The sequence below is a fragment of the Vicia villosa genome, unplaced genomic scaffold (genome assembly GCF_029867415.1).
Source record: "Vicia villosa cultivar HV-30 ecotype Madison, WI unplaced genomic scaffold, Vvil1.0 ctg.000011F_1_1, whole genome shotgun sequence".
Lineage (NCBI taxonomy): Eukaryota > Viridiplantae > Streptophyta > Magnoliopsida > Fabales > Fabaceae > Vicia > Vicia villosa.
Genome location: NW_026704941.1, coordinates 1,609,453 through 1,629,180, shown reverse-complemented (window position 1 = coordinate 1,629,180; position 19,728 = coordinate 1,609,453). Strand labels below are relative to the sequence as shown.

The 19,728-nt window shown below is 34.0% G+C and overlaps 2 protein-coding genes across 2 annotated transcripts; both read right to left on the bottom strand.

Moving 5' to 3' along the window:
- Positions 1 to 397: 397 nt before the first annotated feature.
- On the bottom strand, positions 398 to 7,999 carry LOC131621869 (electron transfer flavoprotein-ubiquinone oxidoreductase, mitochondrial). Its single transcript, XM_058892916.1, has 18 exons — positions 7,555 to 7,999; positions 7,392 to 7,468; positions 7,137 to 7,243; positions 6,542 to 6,623; positions 6,363 to 6,471; positions 6,110 to 6,156; positions 5,933 to 6,007; positions 5,587 to 5,703; positions 5,031 to 5,099; positions 4,019 to 4,111; positions 3,213 to 3,315; positions 2,851 to 2,975; positions 2,014 to 2,063; positions 1,858 to 1,924; positions 1,598 to 1,677; positions 1,141 to 1,269; positions 985 to 1,051; positions 398 to 876 (listed from the first exon to the last, which is right to left on the bottom strand). The coding sequence occupies exons 1-18, from the start codon at positions 7,895 to 7,897 to the stop codon at positions 793 to 795; spliced, it is 1,824 nt and encodes a 607-aa protein (XP_058748899.1). The 5' UTR covers positions 7,898 to 7,999; the 3' UTR covers positions 398 to 792.
- An 8,856-nt stretch (positions 8,000 to 16,855) lies between these two features.
- Positions 16,856 to 19,015, bottom strand: LOC131621755 (protein STRICTOSIDINE SYNTHASE-LIKE 13). Its single transcript, XM_058892804.1, has 4 exons — positions 18,645 to 19,015; positions 18,040 to 18,324; positions 17,645 to 17,812; positions 16,856 to 17,255 (listed from the first exon to the last, which is right to left on the bottom strand). The coding sequence occupies exons 1-4, from the start codon at positions 19,013 to 19,015 to the stop codon at positions 16,856 to 16,858; spliced, it is 1,224 nt and encodes a 407-aa protein (XP_058748787.1).
- Positions 19,016 to 19,728: the final 713 nt, after the last annotated feature.

Sequence of the window (19,728 nt, the reverse complement as noted above, 5' to 3'; positions counted from 1 at the left end):
TGCCACCCCCAAGTAGTGCGTTTTTATCAAATTATCCCTATAAAATACCATATTTTTTGAAATTTCTGGTACCGTACCGGAAATTTCATATAAATACTAAAAAATTTGTTGAATTTACCAATTTACCGTGTCGGATGCTACATACCGAAAATTTAAAATTTCCGGTACCAAATATTTCAAATTTCCTGTATGTATGAATTGTTTGCAATTTCCGTACTGCTTACATTGTTTGTAATTTCCAATACTGATTATTTATCAAAATAGAAGTGGAATATGAAATAAAAGTTAATGAATTGTTTGCAATTTCCGATATTGCTTGCACATTGGTTTTCTAAAATTTACGGTATTAATTTTTTAACGGAAATTCGTGAAATTTCCAGGACGGGGTAAAGAATTTTATAAAATTATTGAAATTTTTTTAAATCTCCGGTAAATTGCACCAGAAATTTCCGGTAAATGAATACCAAAATTTTTTTAAAAACAAATAATTTCCGGTAGGGGTACCGAAAATTTGCTTTTTTGATGATTTTGACAACAGTAATTTTTTTTTTTGAGTAAATAGTGTCGAGGACATTTTGGAAATAACATAAAATAGAGGGGTGGCATGTATGTATAATTTGGAAGGTGGCATGAATAATTCTCTGAGCCCGGTGAAAGAATATTTAGAAAGCACTACAGACAAAAAAAATGGAAAATGTTGATAAGGGCCTTAAAATATTGTTTAATAAGTAAAAAGAAATTGAATTATGAAGAAAAGGGGGGCTATGCTTCAAATGTTTAATTCAGAAGAATCTACATCACTGAGTATCCAGGACCGCCACCTCCTTCAGGTACTGTCCACTTGATGTTTTGCTTCGGATCTTTGATATCACAAGCCTGAATATAAAAGCACTGAATTAAACCGTGCAGGGTACAAAAGATTCCGAAAAAAAATTATGACTAAAGATTAAACATAAAATCCTCCAAACCAGTCTGAAATTTTACCTTGCAATGCAAACAATTTTGAGCATTAATCTGCAACTTCATTTGATTTTTCTCATCTGCAACATACCTATATTTGAGAAGGATAGATGAAAAATATCAGAATGATTCAGAAACTAAATATCCTTTTGAAACCAAGCTGTAGTAAGTGGGCATTACTCGTATACTCGTGCAGGACAATATCGGGACTCGGGAGCAGCATACACCGGTAAATTTGTAAGTTCAGGAACCTTTGGGTCCTTCAATTGAAGATGCGGAGGTTGATCGTGCTCATGATTTGTGTTGCTTCTGTATATAAACAAAATATAGATATCTATGAAGCAATGTAATGAGCTTGAAACTATGCATGTTGACAAATAATTCAGTAACTTTTAACATTGTCATCATTTATCAAAGCCCTAAAGAGAGAAGACGGAACAAACAATTACAACATATATAAATCGGTGCACATTTAATTGATCATTCAAAACACAAGAATTCTTAGACATTGGAATTGCTAATAATGTATGTTGTGTTTGACCTTAACATTAATCGGATAACATTATTGTAATAAAAATACAACCACCACATTCAATTCTTAATAGTAAGCAATAGGAGGGAATTAATGTTCCAATACCTGTGCAGAGAGGTAGGTACATCGAAAGACAAGACACCATCGGCCTTTGGATAGTGAATTGGAGAATGCAACTTTGCAGCCTGCATAAATGTGAAGGAAAAATAAATAAATATTGCATATTCGATGGAAAAAGGCTTCTAAAATAGTTTTTATGCTGAAATTAAAAGGATCATTTTGAACCAGCCAAGAGATGGTAAATAAACTTAATGTAAATAACAAAATTCATTCACAAGCTTAATTCCTTGAACAGTGATTCTTACATCTGTAGCTTCATGATCAGGTTTACCATGCTTCAAAGTAACTGGGAGCCTCCCCTTGAGTATGTAACTGATAGGAATAACATAAGGGTAAGTGAAGTTCCAAGACAATAATAAAGGGAGTACAAGAAATAATCCATAAGGAAAGTTAGATCTTACTGTTCCAGACCACTTAAGGCCAGCCCTGGAACAAGCCCATACTTGAAGGCCTACAATAAGAGATATCACAAACGTAAATATGGCATATTAACTTGACAAATTACATATTTTGAAGTATCACAAGAAATGAATTAAGACAACTATGAGGAATTGATTATAATTACATATTGATCTTTCTATTGTCATTTTATAATTTTTGTAAGTGTTGAAGTCCTACATCGACTGGAGAAATGGTCGGATTAGTCCTTATAAGGCTTGGCATTTTTGCCTCTTGAGCTAGCTTGATAGTTGAATTAGGCCTAAAACTCAAATTCTAAGATTGATTGTATAGTTCAATTATTGGGCCAAGATCTTTGTTGTTCTATCCAAGGGATTGTGTTGAGACTTGAGATCCATATTGTTCCACCTGCATTTGTCCATACTTCAAATGTGTATTTCTGAATGTGAGGGGATGTTTTGAGATCCTACACTAACTAGAGATATGGCCAAATTAGTTCTTATTAGGCTTAAGCAATCCTTGCCTTAGTAGGTTTTGGGGTTGGGTTAGGCCTAAAAAACCCATATTCCATGAGTATGTTGAAGGATTTTCTTTACTAATAAGTTATCACTAATAAGCTACCAAATGGTTTAGGAAGAAATAAAAATCTTCCCATAAGTTATCATTTATAATATTATTATTTACTCAGAAGTTAGAAAATAGATGCATAGGCAGCATAGCTATTTAATATGATGGCCTCTTAGTTCAAGATTCAAAAATGACAGGAATAATTATCTGAAGAGAACAAAAGATCAAGTAGAGGGAAAGACAGAAAAATGACAATGAATAGCTTCACTAACAGGTCGGTAGTTCCGAGCTTTATATAGTTCTTCCCAAATCCATGAATTCCTCAAAGCATCCCAATATGCATTCATATCTAGACCTTTATTAAACACGCCAAATGCAGATTCAGCTGCAAGCATTCCTACAAACAAGAAGTGCCAGTCTATTAGACGTGTCTATATAAAAGAAAATCTGAAAATTTGTTATTTGCACAGGAACCATCAACAACTCGGCGTATCCTAATATATGGTTGTTTAAACTAAGAAATGATGGATTGGCTTAATAAACATAAAAATGGAGAAGACCCTAAAGAATCGGACACTCCTTAAAACCTCAAAATCAACGTCAGCAAAAAATAGAGTATGTTTCTATCCCTTACCTGATTTCATTGCAGTGTGAGTTCCCTTTATCTTAGGCACGTTCAAGAAGCCAGATGAACATCCAATAATTGCTCCACCAGGAAAAGCTGGATATGGGATAGACTGAAATTTAACTAGCGTCACGTTTGTAAATAATGTATAGCAAATTAAAGAAATAATGCACTGGAACAAAAAAACAAGCAATCAAAGGACAAATATGGTAACAGAGAATCAATCTAGCCACCTCTCTTTGAATACTTGCTCTTTATGGATTTAAAACTCCTCTATCAACAACAAAGAAAATAACCAAGTCTTACATGGACCAATCTAACAATTAGAAGACATGTTGCCTAGACTATGAAGCAATTTCAGAAAAATTATGTCAATGTCAACACAATGTGACACTTCAAAAGTACATGGACTGTCGGACACTTAATTTTGTTGTGTTGTGTCCATGTTTTAGTGCCTATGTTTTTTCCATTTCTGATTTTATGTTCTTTAGAGTTTAGACCCAACTAAATTACGAGAAATTTTAGATTTTAGGAGTATCAATTTGGCACACTTGGTGTCCATGTTCCACTCTAGTGGTTTGGCTGTGAGGACATTTTAAATGGAGTTTCGGGCTCAAACCTGAATCACCACATTTTCCCCTCGCTGTAAATGTTTATTTGAGTATGTGTTGGCTACTAGGTAAATTAAAAAATAATTTTTTTTAGCACCCTTCATCTTAATACACCTGTAACACAAGACTTCTAAAGGCTTCATATCTGTGGGACATTTGTTTTCCAATTGACTGCATGTAAGAAAAAGAAATGTTATTAATTACCTGAAAACCTCCTTCATTTAAAGTGCGAGCTCCATACTGGATGACTGTTCCGCCTTCCAGAAATGGTTTGATTGCAGGATGATGCTTAAGTTTCTGGTCAATCAAAAGAGAGATGTGTGGGATAGGGAAAAAAGGAGCAAAAACTTATTGACCATAAGTTGAGATCAAAATAAGTAATGTAACTTTAGAGATTCTTAAAGCCACAGATAGTGTATCAACATAACCAGCCAACAAAAGTTTCACAAGATCTAAAACATAATTGGTGAACTGTGAATTTGGAAAGGTAAATGAATTAATTCATTAATACAAATTGCATAAATACGCGTGCATATAAGAAAAATGAAACAATCCATTTCACAAAAAGATGGAAAACCAACTTAGAAGAGAATAAAAGTGGTTTCCCGTGTTAAACATGCAAACCATTCCTTAGGCGAAATAGTATGTATCTTACAAAACACTGATAGATATCATCCAAAAATCCCAATCATTTAAATTGTATAAATAGACATGCATCTAAGAAAGCTCATACAATCTCATCCTAGAAAAATGGAACAATTGACAGACAAAACAGAAAGATGGCTTGCCAGGTTAAACATGCAAACCATTCCTTAGGCGAAATAGTATGTATCTTACAAAACACTGATAGATATCATCCAAAGATCCCAATCATTTAAATTGTATAAATAGACATGCATCCAAGAAAGCTCATACAATCTCATCCTAGAAAAATGGAACAATTGACAGACAAAACATAAAGATGGCTTGCCAGGTTCACAAATACTGCATATTTGAATATTTTCATTAAAGAGAATATTACATCTCTTAAAAAACTCAGGCACATGTCACCATACAAAGACAGAAAATCACTTTAAAAGAAATGTTAGAATGGCTAGTCAGATTATATATTAAAGTTTCCTATTTTCCGATATCTTAAAAATATGAAGCAAGATCAACAAAAAAAACTCAATTGTATGCTTTAAACATAACTACAAGGTAAAAAAAAAAACTTTACCTGGAATTCCTCATAAGGACTCATGAAAGGGTTTTGATAGTTCAAAGCAACCACAAGGCCTAAAGAAATCTGTCATGATGGAAAATGAAATTTTTGACATTAAGAATATATTGTCAGCATAAATGAAATTAAAAACTGGCAGGAAAATATAAACTTGCATGGATCACTCAATGTTTGCAAATACAGCTGCAGATGATTTGTGTATAATTTGGTATAATAGATTTCTGGTCAGAAAAGAAAACCATGAAAAGGTGAGAAAAATGGATTCATCAAATCGAAATATATCATCTTGTTCCGCAGTGAGTTCAAGCACTTTCTAGAAATGAGCAACCATCCAGCTGTGAGACTCAACTCAAATATACAATGTATGGCCAAATGGTATAGAAACGAGATGGACTTGGACTGCTCATAAATAAAATTAGAAAATCAGTAAGGTTAGTTTTGTGCTGTGTGTTTTTGTAGTGTTTATTTTTCAATATATAACACAGAATAATGCTGGCGGTACAACAATAATCACAATATGGGGTAGCTGTCAGTCATACAGATCCAATCTTACTTGTCTATCTTTCATGTGATACAGAAAAGATCCTCCATATGTTTTATTATCCAAAGGCCATCCCAACGTATGAATTACCGCCCCAGGTTGATGCTTTTCCTCGTCGATTTCCCAAACCTAAAAGTATAAGTTTGCAGAATCTAAGTGATGGTGGCAAATAAGATTATAGAAAGCACCCATGATACTCAGTTATTAGAAGAACAGTCAACAATCAAATATTCTTCTTGCATATAACTGAATAAAAAGCAGAACCGTGACAGATTGCAGGTTTCCATGAAAAATAGATATGCAATTTTTTTTATTTTTTTTTTGCATATTTCTTTAAAAATATGCGAAGTAGTTTTACCTCTTTAATTCCCAAAGCATATGTTTGATGTTCCGCACCTCCCTTCTCTCTCAGGTTGTACTGTTTGATTATTTTCTGTAGGGAACAGGGGGGTGGGGATTGAAAGCTTTGCCATCAAGGTCATAATTGACAGGAAAAACTAGAATATAAGCCAATCCTAAAATTTACTTTTCAAACCTCGGATAATGATCCCCGACATCCCTCAGCCAGAAGTGTGATGCGACCTAAGTATGATTCAATATTTACATTTACATAGTTAACAACTACACATCATAAAGAACTAAATACTTGGGCAAAATTATGTATCCAAATCATAGTCAAGTTGCAGGAGCAGCTAGACAACTGTTAGTTAATGAAACATTTTTGCTCCAAGAACTAAGACAAATGCCGTAAACATATGTACGAGATAAAAAAATATACAAAATCAAACCTTTAATGTCAACACCGCGTTGGAAATTCTCCTTCTTCGAACCGTCTTTTGAAATTCCCATATCATTAGTTCCAATCCCAATAACTTTGTCATTAGCATCATACAATATCTGGCATGGAAATACATCAGTAAACAATAATAAATATAGAGAAGTAACATCCAAGCAAATGCGGAAATACCTCACTAGCAGCAAATCCTGGGTAAATCTCCACGCCTAACTCTTCAGCTTTTTCTCCCATCCATCGTACTAACTGACTTAGACTGTATCAGATGGTCCAGAATAAATTTTTGGAAGTGGAAAGAAAAATATGTGAACAAAAACATCGCAAACTTGACAAGCATCTAAAATTTGGAGAAAAAGCATCCTTAAATTTTGAACTTTATATCAATTAATGAGGGAAAAATAGAAGCAAAAATATGACAGGAAACTTGTTTATTTAATAAATACAGAAATTAAAAATATATAAGTATCATCATAACATCAAACAGATAACAGATTGTATGCCTATCACAGTCTCCATATGAAAACTTGAAGTTACAACTTCATGCACAGTACAATCAACAGCAGTACTTATATCTAATGGCACAGACCAACTGTTTGATTAAAATGAGGAAAAAGAAAGAAACAGTTTCAGCATAGTAAATTCAACAATCAAGTGAAAATATTAAGAACTGCATGCACAATTTAAGTTTCAACAGATAAACCAAGGCCAACCATACTTTTAATTACAAAACACTCTAGCTGTATGAAATTAATATTCGCGCTATAAAAACCTTATTACATAGTTCCCTTCATTGTCAAAAGGACTCGGAAGTGAAATTGCACGATTCTTTGTCAGATACCAAAACTTATCAGAAGTAACAGGTGTAGTAATTGGAGCCTGCAGGATAAAAAAAAATAACGCAATTCAAAAATTAAATCAGAGCATTGCAGGTTTGAATCACACTATGTCACCGCAATTTTATTAACTCTCTATCGCGGTGGCTCGGCGTGATTTACATGCAGGCCGGATTACGAAGAGAACTCACATCTTCCTGCTTCCACTGAGGAAGAAGTTCATTCAACGCGCGAGGTTCAAAAACGTTTCCAGAAATAATATGAGCACCTGAGAAAATTCGAAAATCCGAAAATCATAAAATCAACAGCAAAGCATCAATTAGCTTGAGAAGATCGAGAGTTTCGTAAACTTACCGACTTCAGCGCCTTTCTCGAGAACGCAAACAGACAAATCGGTGTCATTCTCTTGGCAGAGTTGCTTCAACCGTATCGCCGCCGATAAACCGGCGGGACCTGCTCCGACGATGACGACGTCGTATTCGAGCGTGTCTCTATCCGGTGCGGTGCAGAAATTACGCGAGATCGGAACCCTAGAATCTGCACGTGCGGATGCATGTGGCTTCGAAAACGAGGAAGCGTTTCTGGAATGGAATGTGTTGAGAGGTTGTGATGAAGTGAGTTTGCGAATAACAGCGAGAGTGTTGCATTGTTTTGGTTTTGATTTTGATTTGAGTAAGAGAGAACGAAATTTGAACATTTTTTAGAGTTCAGAGTGAGGAATTAAAATTAAAATTGATTGAATTTGAACTTGTTCGTTGTTCTAACTTCAATCATAAAGTGGTCGTTAACATAGCTTCTTTCAATTTTCGTATAGAAATTTATTTCGTCATTATTTTTTTATTATTATTTATTTTTTATTAATAAAATATTATTCAGATAAGTTTGCGTTTTTGAAATTGTAGTGAGTGTATCTGACGTGTTGCTCAACCAGGTTATCTCATTTTGTTTTGTTGATTCAAAGAATCTTCCAAACTAAGGAAAATTCTTAGGTGGACACATATCTAAGAAATTGTTTTACACACAATCAATCACAGAATTTTAATCAATTAAAAAATAAATATTAATTTTTCTCTCTCCTTCATAATCTCAACCACCCCATGAATCCAATTAAAAACAAAATTAAAAATTAAAATAAATTTAAGAAAGACTATTTCTTATTGGTTGTGCCTAAGAATGTGGATTTAGGGTCGTGTTCATGCAAAAATTGCTCTTCATTAACAGCTTATCTTTGTGAAGATTTTTCTTTAATAACCAACTTTTTAAAATAAAATACAAAACAAACCAATATTTTAAGAAAATTATCCATCTGTTTGGGGTGTTTTTCACGTAGACGACATCCCACATGGCGCCTCTTTTTTTTTTTTTTAATTTTTCAATTATTTACGGCTTTACCTGCGCATTTATCCGCGAATTTATCTGCAGACCAAACATAAAATATTTTCGCAGGTAAATTCGTAAGTAAATCCGCAGGTAACACCATATCCGCAGGAAAATCCACAGATAACAAGAATTTTTTTAAAAAAAAATAAGAGGCGCCATGTAGGATGACGCCTACGTGAAAAACATCCCCAAATATGGTTAGATGGATAATTTTCTTGAAATATTAGTTTGTTTTGTATTTTATTTTTAAAATTTGGTTATTGAAAAAAAATCTACTATCTTTGTTATTTTAATCTTGGAAAGTGTCACAATTTCAGACATTTATGATTGAATAAAATTAAATTACTTTATATAAGTTATTTTAATAAATTATTTTAGAAATTTTAAGAAAATAAGTAAAAAAAATTGTTTATATTATAAAATATATATAAATTTGAATAAATTCAATTTTATTATGATATTATTTATACTATGGCGGAAACCTCAAATTTTTTTTAACTTTAACTCAATTTGTTCAAACAAATTATATTGAAGGTGTTAATATATTTGACTATTTCTCAACCCACTCTAAGGTTATCTTACACACCATGCAAAATTTCAATTTTGTTCCCAGCTTTCGTAGATGCACATTCGGAAGCACCCCATATTTTGAAAAAATTTAATTCCTTCCGTAAATGCATCGGAAGCGTATAAAACAAAAGAAAACACAGTTAATTTCACCTTATATTTAGTTTAGCAATACTTTCGTAGATGCATCTACGGAAGCACCAAATGTTTTTGAAACAAAGGTACTTCCGTAGATCCATCTACGGAACAGTCTGCTATTTTATGAATTTTTTGAATGTTTTGTAGATCACCCAATGTTTTCTTGTTGCTTTATTGTTCATAAATATAAACCATTAAAAAACAACAGTAGGTAGACCAATAAAAATACAATATATAAATAATGAAAGTCAAAGTGTCGAGTACATCATCAAATACATACAAAAATAAAATATTTATCATCATCTAATATAACTACTTAGTATGTCGGGTGTCATCCTGCGTACCATCCACTCCGAGTCCACCAAGTGTCTGTTGGCTCTACCCCAAGTATCAAGTATCCCACGGGTCCTGGCACGATGTCGACGGCACAGAAATGCACTCTCTGTCAGCCTGATCATATCATCCAGCACACGCCTAGAAGCAGTCCCATCAGGGAATAAACCCTCTGCAATGGCTTCGATGCCCCTGTAAGCTATATGATGACACAGAGGTAGAAGATCCTGAGTGTGGTTCAACTGAGCCTGATGCGCACGGAGAATCTCCTCGTGGGCTGGTATGGACGGACCTCCCTCTGCAGCTGGAAGCATGTATGGGTGTGAGACTTTGTTGTACCAAGTGATGTACCCCTCGGCACAGCTCTAGTCGTGCTCTGCTCTCGTCGCCCGTGCCTCCTTAGGGACCGTGTGATGCTCCTAATCTGCAAAGACCTCATCTAACTGTCTGCGAGTCATGGCGATATGAGCTGAGACAATAGGATCGCGGGGTATCGTCTGCTCATATCCAAATTGACACGTGATGCGCTCCGGAAGATAGCGTACAACAATGGTCGAGTTGGCGGTCAACCATCCAGAATACAGAGTTATCTCGTCAAACAGAACCGTCTCCCGCTGCTCATCATAGCAGCACTACCTGATGTCCTCTGCGGCCATCCGGTCGAGACAGCGCCTGTAGGGATCAGGCACTTGGTTCCCTCTAAGGGGGGTGAAAGAACTAGCATGCGGCATGACCTCTGTGTACTCCTCTACCTCTCCCCAGCCAATAATGTTTGGAAAATGTTGTAGTATCCAACCCTAAAAAAAAACACAATTATTTTAAAGTACTATAAAAAAATAGAAGAGTGTAAGATTGTTACCACCAAAAGAGTACAGCTGCCCGCAACTGTCCTTGCCTTCCATATGCATCCCTCTCCAAGTCTGTGGTAACTGTACGCCAATAGAACCGCTCCCCAGTTGTACTCATGGGTACGTGCTATATCCGATAAGTACGTCAGATAGGCGACGACTGTGTACGTCAAGCTCGTGTCCACAAAGAGCTGAGTGCCTATCAGAAATAGGAAGTAACATCTCAACGCCCGCTCTCTGTGTGTAGCCTGCTCCAAATTGTCCCCCTCAGCCTGCTGTGCCGCAGTGATCTCCGCAGCATACTGTCTCTTCAGGAAGCTAAACCTGACGTGGGCCCCTCGTGTCCTCTCCACCTCCTCAAGGGTATCATCGGGATCAGCCCCTAGCTCAGCAATCAGCATCTCTTGAGCTTCCACCTTCGTCAGCCTACTGTGACAAAGGAGGGTACCCCTGATAGGTAGATGAAGTAGGCATGCCACATCATTTAGGGTGATGGTAATCTCACCGCGGGTAGATGAAATGAGGATGTCTCAGGATGCCATCTCTCCACAAAGGCCGCAAGCATACCATTATATATAGTATGGTAGCCGAGCGTACAAAGGTCCCTCATGCCTGAAGCTTCCAGTACCTCCTGAAACCATGGTTCGTCAGGCTGCGTGAGATCTTTAATCTTCTGTCCATGGTTGTAGAACCTCTGGGGATCCCCACTCTGAAATTTTTTAAAAATTCAAACGGTTAGTAATAAGCAAGGTCAGAACTGACGAAAATAAATAGTAATTAACAAATAAAATTTACCTCTCCATCCCATATACGCTAGTTGTATGATCGTCATACCCTGTCAAAAGGGATGCGTCTATAGGACCCCCAGGGTACCAGATAGGCTCTGGCACCGGCTCATCCTCGTGTCCATGCGGAGGTGGCACAACAGATCCTGCATCGCCTGTAACGCCCCAAATTTAATTAATTATTTAATTAAATTGATCAAGGATTTATTCATTGGAATTAGTTGAAGTTTAGATTTATCGGTATTATTCTAAAGGCGTAGTTGGATTAATGTGTTGATTTGAGAAGTTAAGTTATGGTCGGATTAGTCGAAGAAATATAATTGCGAGTTGGTATTATTTAAGTTATGGATCGGTTGTAGTTGTGGGATATTATTGGGAATAATATTCGATTATGTTATGTGACTATTTAATTATTTATAGTGTGTTTTGTGATTTATTGGATATATAATATAATGAAGTTAGTAGTATTGGGCCTAAGTGGTAGAAACATGACACCATAGATGGATTATGGGTTAAGCCCATTAGTGAGATAATAAGAGTTAATGTTTTAGATATTTAGTCTCATAACTCATTTTGGTGAAAAAGAAGAGAAAGAAGAGAATAAGAGAGGAAAGCTAGGGCATAAAGGGGAAGAACTCCATTGGTGAAGATGAAGCTTTTGCTAAGGTAAGGGTGAGGTTCTTACTCTCTAAGGGTTGACATGATGATGGGTATGATAGAGATTAGGTTTCATAATTGAAATCCATGAATGTGTGAAGAATTGAAATGTTGATGAATGTTGAAATTGATAAATGTTTTGCTGCGAATTTGATGTATTATTAGAGGTTTAGATGAATGGATGATGTTGTGATTTGTGTTCAACCTTTAACCTTTCAATTTCATAGTTTTGTATTGTTCGGATTTGTAATAGATTTCTATGAAATTATGGTTTAAAACATGTTTTGAATGATTATTGTTTATGAATGATGTTAGATGGTATTGTTATATGCTTCTAATTGCTGTTTGAGAAGGGTTTGGTGTGGTAGAAGTGGGATTATGCAGGTCTGTTCGCTTTGTTATTTTTTGCATAATCGCACGTCCGCTAAGCGGAGCTACGAAAACTGAAAGTTATTGTTTTTAGTCTGCACAAGCCCGCTTCAAGCTGGTTTATTGAATTTGAGTTTCCATAAGCTCGCTAGAGGGTCGCTGAGCGGACCCTGCTGTGTAAAACTTTTTGTAACTTTGAAATGATGTATCTTTTGATCTATAACTCCTTTTTAAGTGTCGTTTGAACCTCCGTGAAGCTCTAATTGATGTCTTTCGGATGAATATGACTTGAAAACCTTTGGATATCTTTTTGAAACCTTTTTTTGGTTTGTATTTTCCGATTTAATGATGTTTTGCGAAGATGAATGTTTTGTGTATGTTTGTATACCGTAAAGACATGGATTGACAGACATTAGAAGAATTATTTAATAGGACTTATACTTTTGTAAGTGTTTGATACGTGTAAGTTGATAATGATGTTATATGCTATATGCAATTATTCGTACGTTTTTTATATGTGTGAGCCGATAATGATGTCTTGTGATAAATTAACAAAAAAATATGTTTTCATTAGGAAGTTAAATATATTGTGTTATGATGTTACCTGATTCGTGTAATGTGATGTTATTGTTAATATGACGAATATGTTGATGTAGTTGTTAATTAGATTAATTATTGATGTTTGTTGTTAATATGATGAATGTGTTGATGTTTGATGTTAATATGATGAGCTTGTTGATGTTCTTGTTAATAAGACAAATTGTTGATGTTTGTCGTTAACATGATGAATTAGTGTTGATGTTGTTATTAGTATGATGAAATTGTTGTCGTTGTTGCTAGTATGTGGAATTTGTTGTTGTTGTTGTTGTTGTTGTAGACCCTATGGTCAATGTTGATAAGTTGTATTGTGAAGTGAAACATTGTTGTATGATGATACAACATAGTGACGTGAATGTGAAGTGATGAATTACTATAAAAGTAATGGTGTTTAGTCGATGTTGTGATGTGATGTAAATGTGTGTTTTTTGGATGTACATCATTGTGTCTCATCCATTACATATGTGTCTTTTAGCCTGAAAGATGGCAACGACTATTAGCCTAAAATATTGCAACGACTATTAGCCTGAAAGATGGCAACGACTATTAGCCAGAAAGATGGCAACGACTATTAGCCTGGAAGATGGCAATGACTATTAGCCTGAAAGATGCCAACGACGATGGCCCAAGTGGCAATGTTTAAGTTGGGAGTTTTACTCCAAATGGTACCACATGCATTTGCATAAGTTTGAGTCACATTTGAGTTGCATTGAATTGCATTTGAATTGTGTTTGGATTATTGAGATGGTGAGATGTTTGGTTGTGACGTGATGATGAGATGTTTGTTGTGATGTGATGATATTATAATTGTGGATTTGAATATGTTGTCCTAATTGATTAATGACATTGTTGTCGTGTTGAAAGTTGTATTATATTGATGAGTTGTTCTGCGATGAAAATTGTTGTGAGATGTTATGTGATGAGAAGTGGTGAAATTATGTATGATCTATATCTGCTATATTATTTATCATGCATTCCTTTATATTGTAAGATATCTCACCCCTTGCTGATATTTCCCCTACCATGAGAAATGGGCAGGTACTCGAGAAGATTAGCAGTGGATATTCAAGGTTATTTATGTGAAGTCTTTATGTTGCTCTTTGATAATTCAAGAGGGTCTGGCTCTGATATGTAGCACTCGGGGGGGATAGTCGTTATTGTTTGGGTTGTTGTATTATAATCTAACATTTATTTTAAGTTGAATAGAAGATGTTTTTAAGTTGATTTTAAATGTTAAGTTGAAGTTGGATTCATGTTGAATAAAGTTGTGTTTTTGAATGATATGTATCTATGTTAAATGAAATACGAGTTATCTGTTCGTTTAAGTTGAAATGTGACATCCCATTATATGTTGAATATTTTTAAATGCACTCTGATTTTCGCTTAATTGCGGGGTAGATTTGGGGTGTTACATCGCCCGTCACAGACACAGACACAGGAGTAGGAGTAGAAGTAGAAGTATTGCCACGACGACGTTTGCGGGGGTGGCATATGTGAGGAACCCTCGGCATCATCCGGGGGCCTCCGTGAAGTAGTAGTAGACGGGGAAGGCCCCTCAACTGTGACAGGTGCAGAATGCCCGGCTGTAGCGGGTGTATGAACTGGAACAGCAGCTGAGAGCCCCTCAACTGGGACAGGAGTAGAATGCCCGGCTGTAGCGGGTGTATCAGGTGGAACAGCAGCTCCATCAGTCACCTGAGATATAACACGCGCCCGTTCTCGACGCACAGATGCATGCTGCGCAGTCCTCCCATGTATATCTCTATTTGGTCTGTGAGTCATAATGAATGCATAGGTAACCGTACATGAACAATGAAATACAAATAAACAAGAAATTAAAAAAATACTATTTTCATAGATGGACCTACGGAAGCATGGTAGTTTCATAAACATTGGGTGCTTCCGTAGTTGGACCTACGGAAGCATGTTAGTTACAAAAACATTCGGTGCTTCCGTAGATGGACCTACGAAAATCCCCAACGTCCATCTCTTCCGTAGATGGATCTACGGAAGCAAGTGAAACTCAAAAACGCAACAATGGCGTCTGAGTATAGTTCCAGCCACTACAAACTTAATTTTTGTGGCTTGATCGTCCTTTTAAAACCTCAAACAACCCCTACATTGTCTCTAAACACTATTGCTAAACCTATCAATTCATTTTTACACCTAAATAACACATTCTAATTCAATTTTAAAACTACTCTAAAATAACTAAAAATTCAAAAAACTTACCGATTAAAATATCGCTTTGAACTTGATAGATAGTTGAAGTTGATGTTGACAATGTAGCCGAACTTGATATCGATTTTGAGGTAGGGGAAAGAGAGTTTAGGGTTGAGAGAGTATGAGGGTTAAGAGAGTTGAGTTTGAAAATGTGAAGAATGAGGGAGAGGAAAGGTCTGGCGCAAGATATAACGCCAAAATCTTTCCATATATGCACATGCGGAAGACTTACGTAGGTGCATCTACGGAACAAAACAACGTTTAACAAAAAAAAAGGTGTTTCCGAAGATGCATCTACGGAAGCACGAGGACAAAATAGACAATTCGGTGGTGCGTGAGAAGGGCATGGAGTTGGTTGAGAAATCTTCATATATTTTTCAAACAAATTTTATTGACGATTTTAACATATTTGACTCTTATATTTTTCTTATAGGGTATATAGCTCTTCCATTGGCTAATACTTTTTACTCAGTTTCTATTGTTCAACTATTAGAATCTAGCAACTTGAAATTTAGATTATACATATCTTTATTTAAATTTGATTTTAAATGCCGGTTAATTATTAAAATAAACCAAATTCATATTTTCAGTATATTAATAATATAGTTTTAATCAAATCTATATCCAAAATAAAAATTAAATAAATCTATTTTTTGAAAAAAAAGTAATTTTCTTATAAAATTAAAATTTCCAAAAAACTTTATAATTTTATTATGAAAAATATAAAAAATACGAATTTTTTGTAATTATGAAAAAAAACATTTTTTTAAATAAAATTTTTGATATTTTTTAAGAAAATGTTCAAATTTTTTTAATAAAAAAATATGAGTTTAATTATTTGAAAAAAAAATTCAATTTTTTTACGCAATATTTTTAAAAATAAAATGAGATTTTTTTTTTAATTTTTTAAAAAAATAAAATGAATTTTTTTAAATAAAAAAATTAAACTATCAACTTGTTATAGATATAGCCTGTTTATAACCATTTCAAAAAAATAGAATCCGGCTATAACAATTGGTTTTAATAACCGATTATAACATGGATTATATGTGGTTATGGTTATGGATTGGTTATGGAAATTAATCGTCCATGAACATCTCTACTTAAAATGTTTATAACCATTTAAAAAAAATAGAATCCGGCTATAACAATTGGTTTTAGTAACCGATTATAACATGGATTATATGTGGTTATGGTTATGGATTGGTTATGGAAATTAATCGTCCATGAACATCTCTACTTAAAATGTTTATAACCATTTCAAAAAAATAGAATCCGGCTATAACAATTGGTTTTAATAACCGATTATAACATATGGATTATATGTGGTTATGGTTATGGATTGGTTATGGAAATTAATCGTCCATGAACATCTCTACTTAAAATACTTTAGAAATAGATATGACATCTACAATAATATATCTGGTTTGTGATTGTTTTTTTAAAATAAAAATTAGGTATTGTTTTGTTGTAATTGTATTGATTAATCAATTGAATTGTGTGGAACCATGGTGGCAAATACTAAGTTTTACAATTCCTTAAAAAATATGTGATTTATACAAAAACACAATACAGTGGTTATTATATAGTAGAGTATGGAGTGAAAAAATTATTTGATTAACTAAAATATTGTTACATGAATACAAATTAAGCAATTATATCATTTAATTTAATTTTACTTAAAAAGAACATTCTAATTGAAGATACAAGAAATGAGGACAAAGAGAAATTTAATATAATGATGATAAAGTCATGTTTTTAAGGGTAAGGTAAGGTTGAGATGTAGTTATGAGCTACCGTTCCAATCCAAAGCTTTCCTTTTTCCTCTTTAACTTCGCTTACCAATTTCATCACTTGGCCTTCTCGATCTTCAAGCACTTCAAGAATTTTTCCTTTATCATCTAGAAGTGTAATTAGAGTGTACATTTTCATCCCCATCACTTTTGCCAATATGCTCATCCTTATAGGCAAGCGAAAGTAAATACTCCTCAACCATGGATTATTGCTCAAAACTTCTTGAGCGCCAGTGCGACAACAATCGATTGCCACCCAAAATTGTCCTTTTTCATTTATTCTTACATTGTCTGGAAATCCTGGAAGGTCGGCTACATGTTCCACCAATCCAGATTTAGAACCTTCTATCCAAAGCTTCATTAGCCTGTCATTAAAAAGTTATGAATAATTAATTATTAGTTAATCAAACGTAGATCCTCTATAGTTATAGTTTGGTGCTGGGCCAATTACATTTTGAAATATAATATTTTTCTCTTAATTTAATGGCCCGTATAGATGTAGCATCATATTACAAGTTGTAGAGGTTCAATTTTGTGTTAAATAGAGTTTTTTACTTATTTAAAAAAGGGTTGCAACATCAATAAAAATAGCGTTGCAACCTTAAGTTTGCATTATCACATTTAACCTCAATTATATTTAATATTAAGGAACATTGTTTATATTATTATACCATAACCATAAACCTTAATAGTGTTACTTGAACTTTTATCACACACACTTGAAAATAAATCAGGAAGATAAGTAATAAAGGACCTGCAATTAGTGGTTTCAGTAAATATGAGAAATGATTGATCTTTAGAAATTTGCACTCCATTAGGAAAAGCAAGACCATCTAGGACAACTGAGGTTGTTTTGGTTGAAGGATCATATCTTAGAAGCCTACCTGTTGCTTCTCCTTCCAATAATATAAAAAAGTGTGCACTGCAAACAATAGTACACTTCATAAAGACTTGGTTGAATATAAATGATATAAACTTCATGTCAATATATTGTTGACCATTGGATCAAGATTAGATAGTCTAGCTTTTAATGAAGACAACGACTATAAATGATATGGTTGCATGAATATGAGGGATTTCTGACTCCAAGGAGTTTGAAATCTCAATAAATACATAATAATATGGATAAATATAAATAGAAGAAATTACACTCGATTGTATCTTTTGCTGGTGTCTGTGAAGAAGATGGATCCATTCTTATGAATATCAAGGTCATTTGCAAAAAGAATAGGCTTCCCTTCAATATGGGTTGCCAATGGTGTAGCTAACCCTCCATTTGGTCCAACCATAAGAAGACCATAATATGCATCTGCTATATATAAATATCCACTCTTTTGGTCAAATCTCAAACCAAGGGGACGCCCACATGTTTTCTCATGCTTCCATTGCTTTGATGTCGTTGAATCATTTCCTCTCATGCAAATTTTTTCAGTCCTTCAAAAAATAAAATTTGCAATTAGTATAAAAAGACGTATAGACCAAAATATTAACATATATTCTTGTAGAACACATTCACACAACCAGAGGAATTGCGACTTTCAAACCTTGTTTGAGCAATCTAAAAAATAAGCTCAATTTTATTTTCTTTAAAAACTAAAATAAATGAACTTGAGATCTGAATCATGTAGTCAAGATCACTTGAGATCATATGATCACAAATTCCTTTACTACGTGAATGAGTGTAGTCACTAAATAACTATATAAAATTCGGGTTCCATATGTATATTGAATTTTTTTATGGTGTTGATACTCACCAATTGGACGTAACAATGGCAAATGTTTCCCAACCATGTTCTTCCCCCATCCATCGAACAACGCGGCCATCAGCTAAACCGGTGTAAGGGCCACGACCCATGTTATCAAACTCGAGTGATTCTGGTCCAAATACTTGATTTTCAAATTCTAATTTTCCATGAATTCCTAGCCTACTCATGTTATCCCTAGGCCAATTTTCCATGACTTTTTTATACGGTGCGATGTCGTGTTTCACTGGTTTAAATTCATGTTGCGATACTGGACCCATATGAAAAGGATCCATCACAACAAAACTCAAAATTATAATAATAGAAAGAATATAAGGGTGTTGAAGAAATATTTCATCTTTTAGTAAGTTTCTCTTCTCCATGCATGAAAATTTGATTCTGAATATGTGAATTCAATATAAAAATTGAGAATCTAAAAATATGTGTTTATGGTACAGCTAGCGAGTAGAACTAAAGTACTCAACTTGGAAGAGCTTTTATTTGAAAGATTTTCAAAGCATGTGTTACTCATGACAACATATAAGGTTGTGATTAGGTTGTTTATTGTTGTGCATGTTGAAAGTATGAATTGCTCATGATAGTATTTGTGTTTAATTTGATTCTATAATGAAAAGCATATGAATAAAAGAGATAATAAGAATATTAGTTTAAAAGAGAGAAAACATAAATGAAATTTTTTTATAGTTGTTTAGTACTAGAGATACAGATAAAAATAAAAAAGATGTAAATATTCTTGTGTAATATCTTTCCTCTTCTTTTTTTTTTTTTTTAAATGTTAAAGTTGGAATTAAGTTATTTTTTGTGCATGATAATTAAATTATATGACTTTATTTGAAAAACTACATTTGCTTGTAAAAGAAATCATGACTTCATTTAAAAAAAAATCATTCAATACAAAGAGTCTTCAAAATGAACCTCAAAATGAACCATTAAAATTTAAAACTAAAATATTTGTAGCCGAGTTTAGTCGGTACATTCACTTAAAATAAAAATATTCTTTTGTAATTTTTATTGGATATATAAAGCAATATAATTTTTAAGTGTTTGGTACGAGAGTAAGTATAAAGAACAAAAA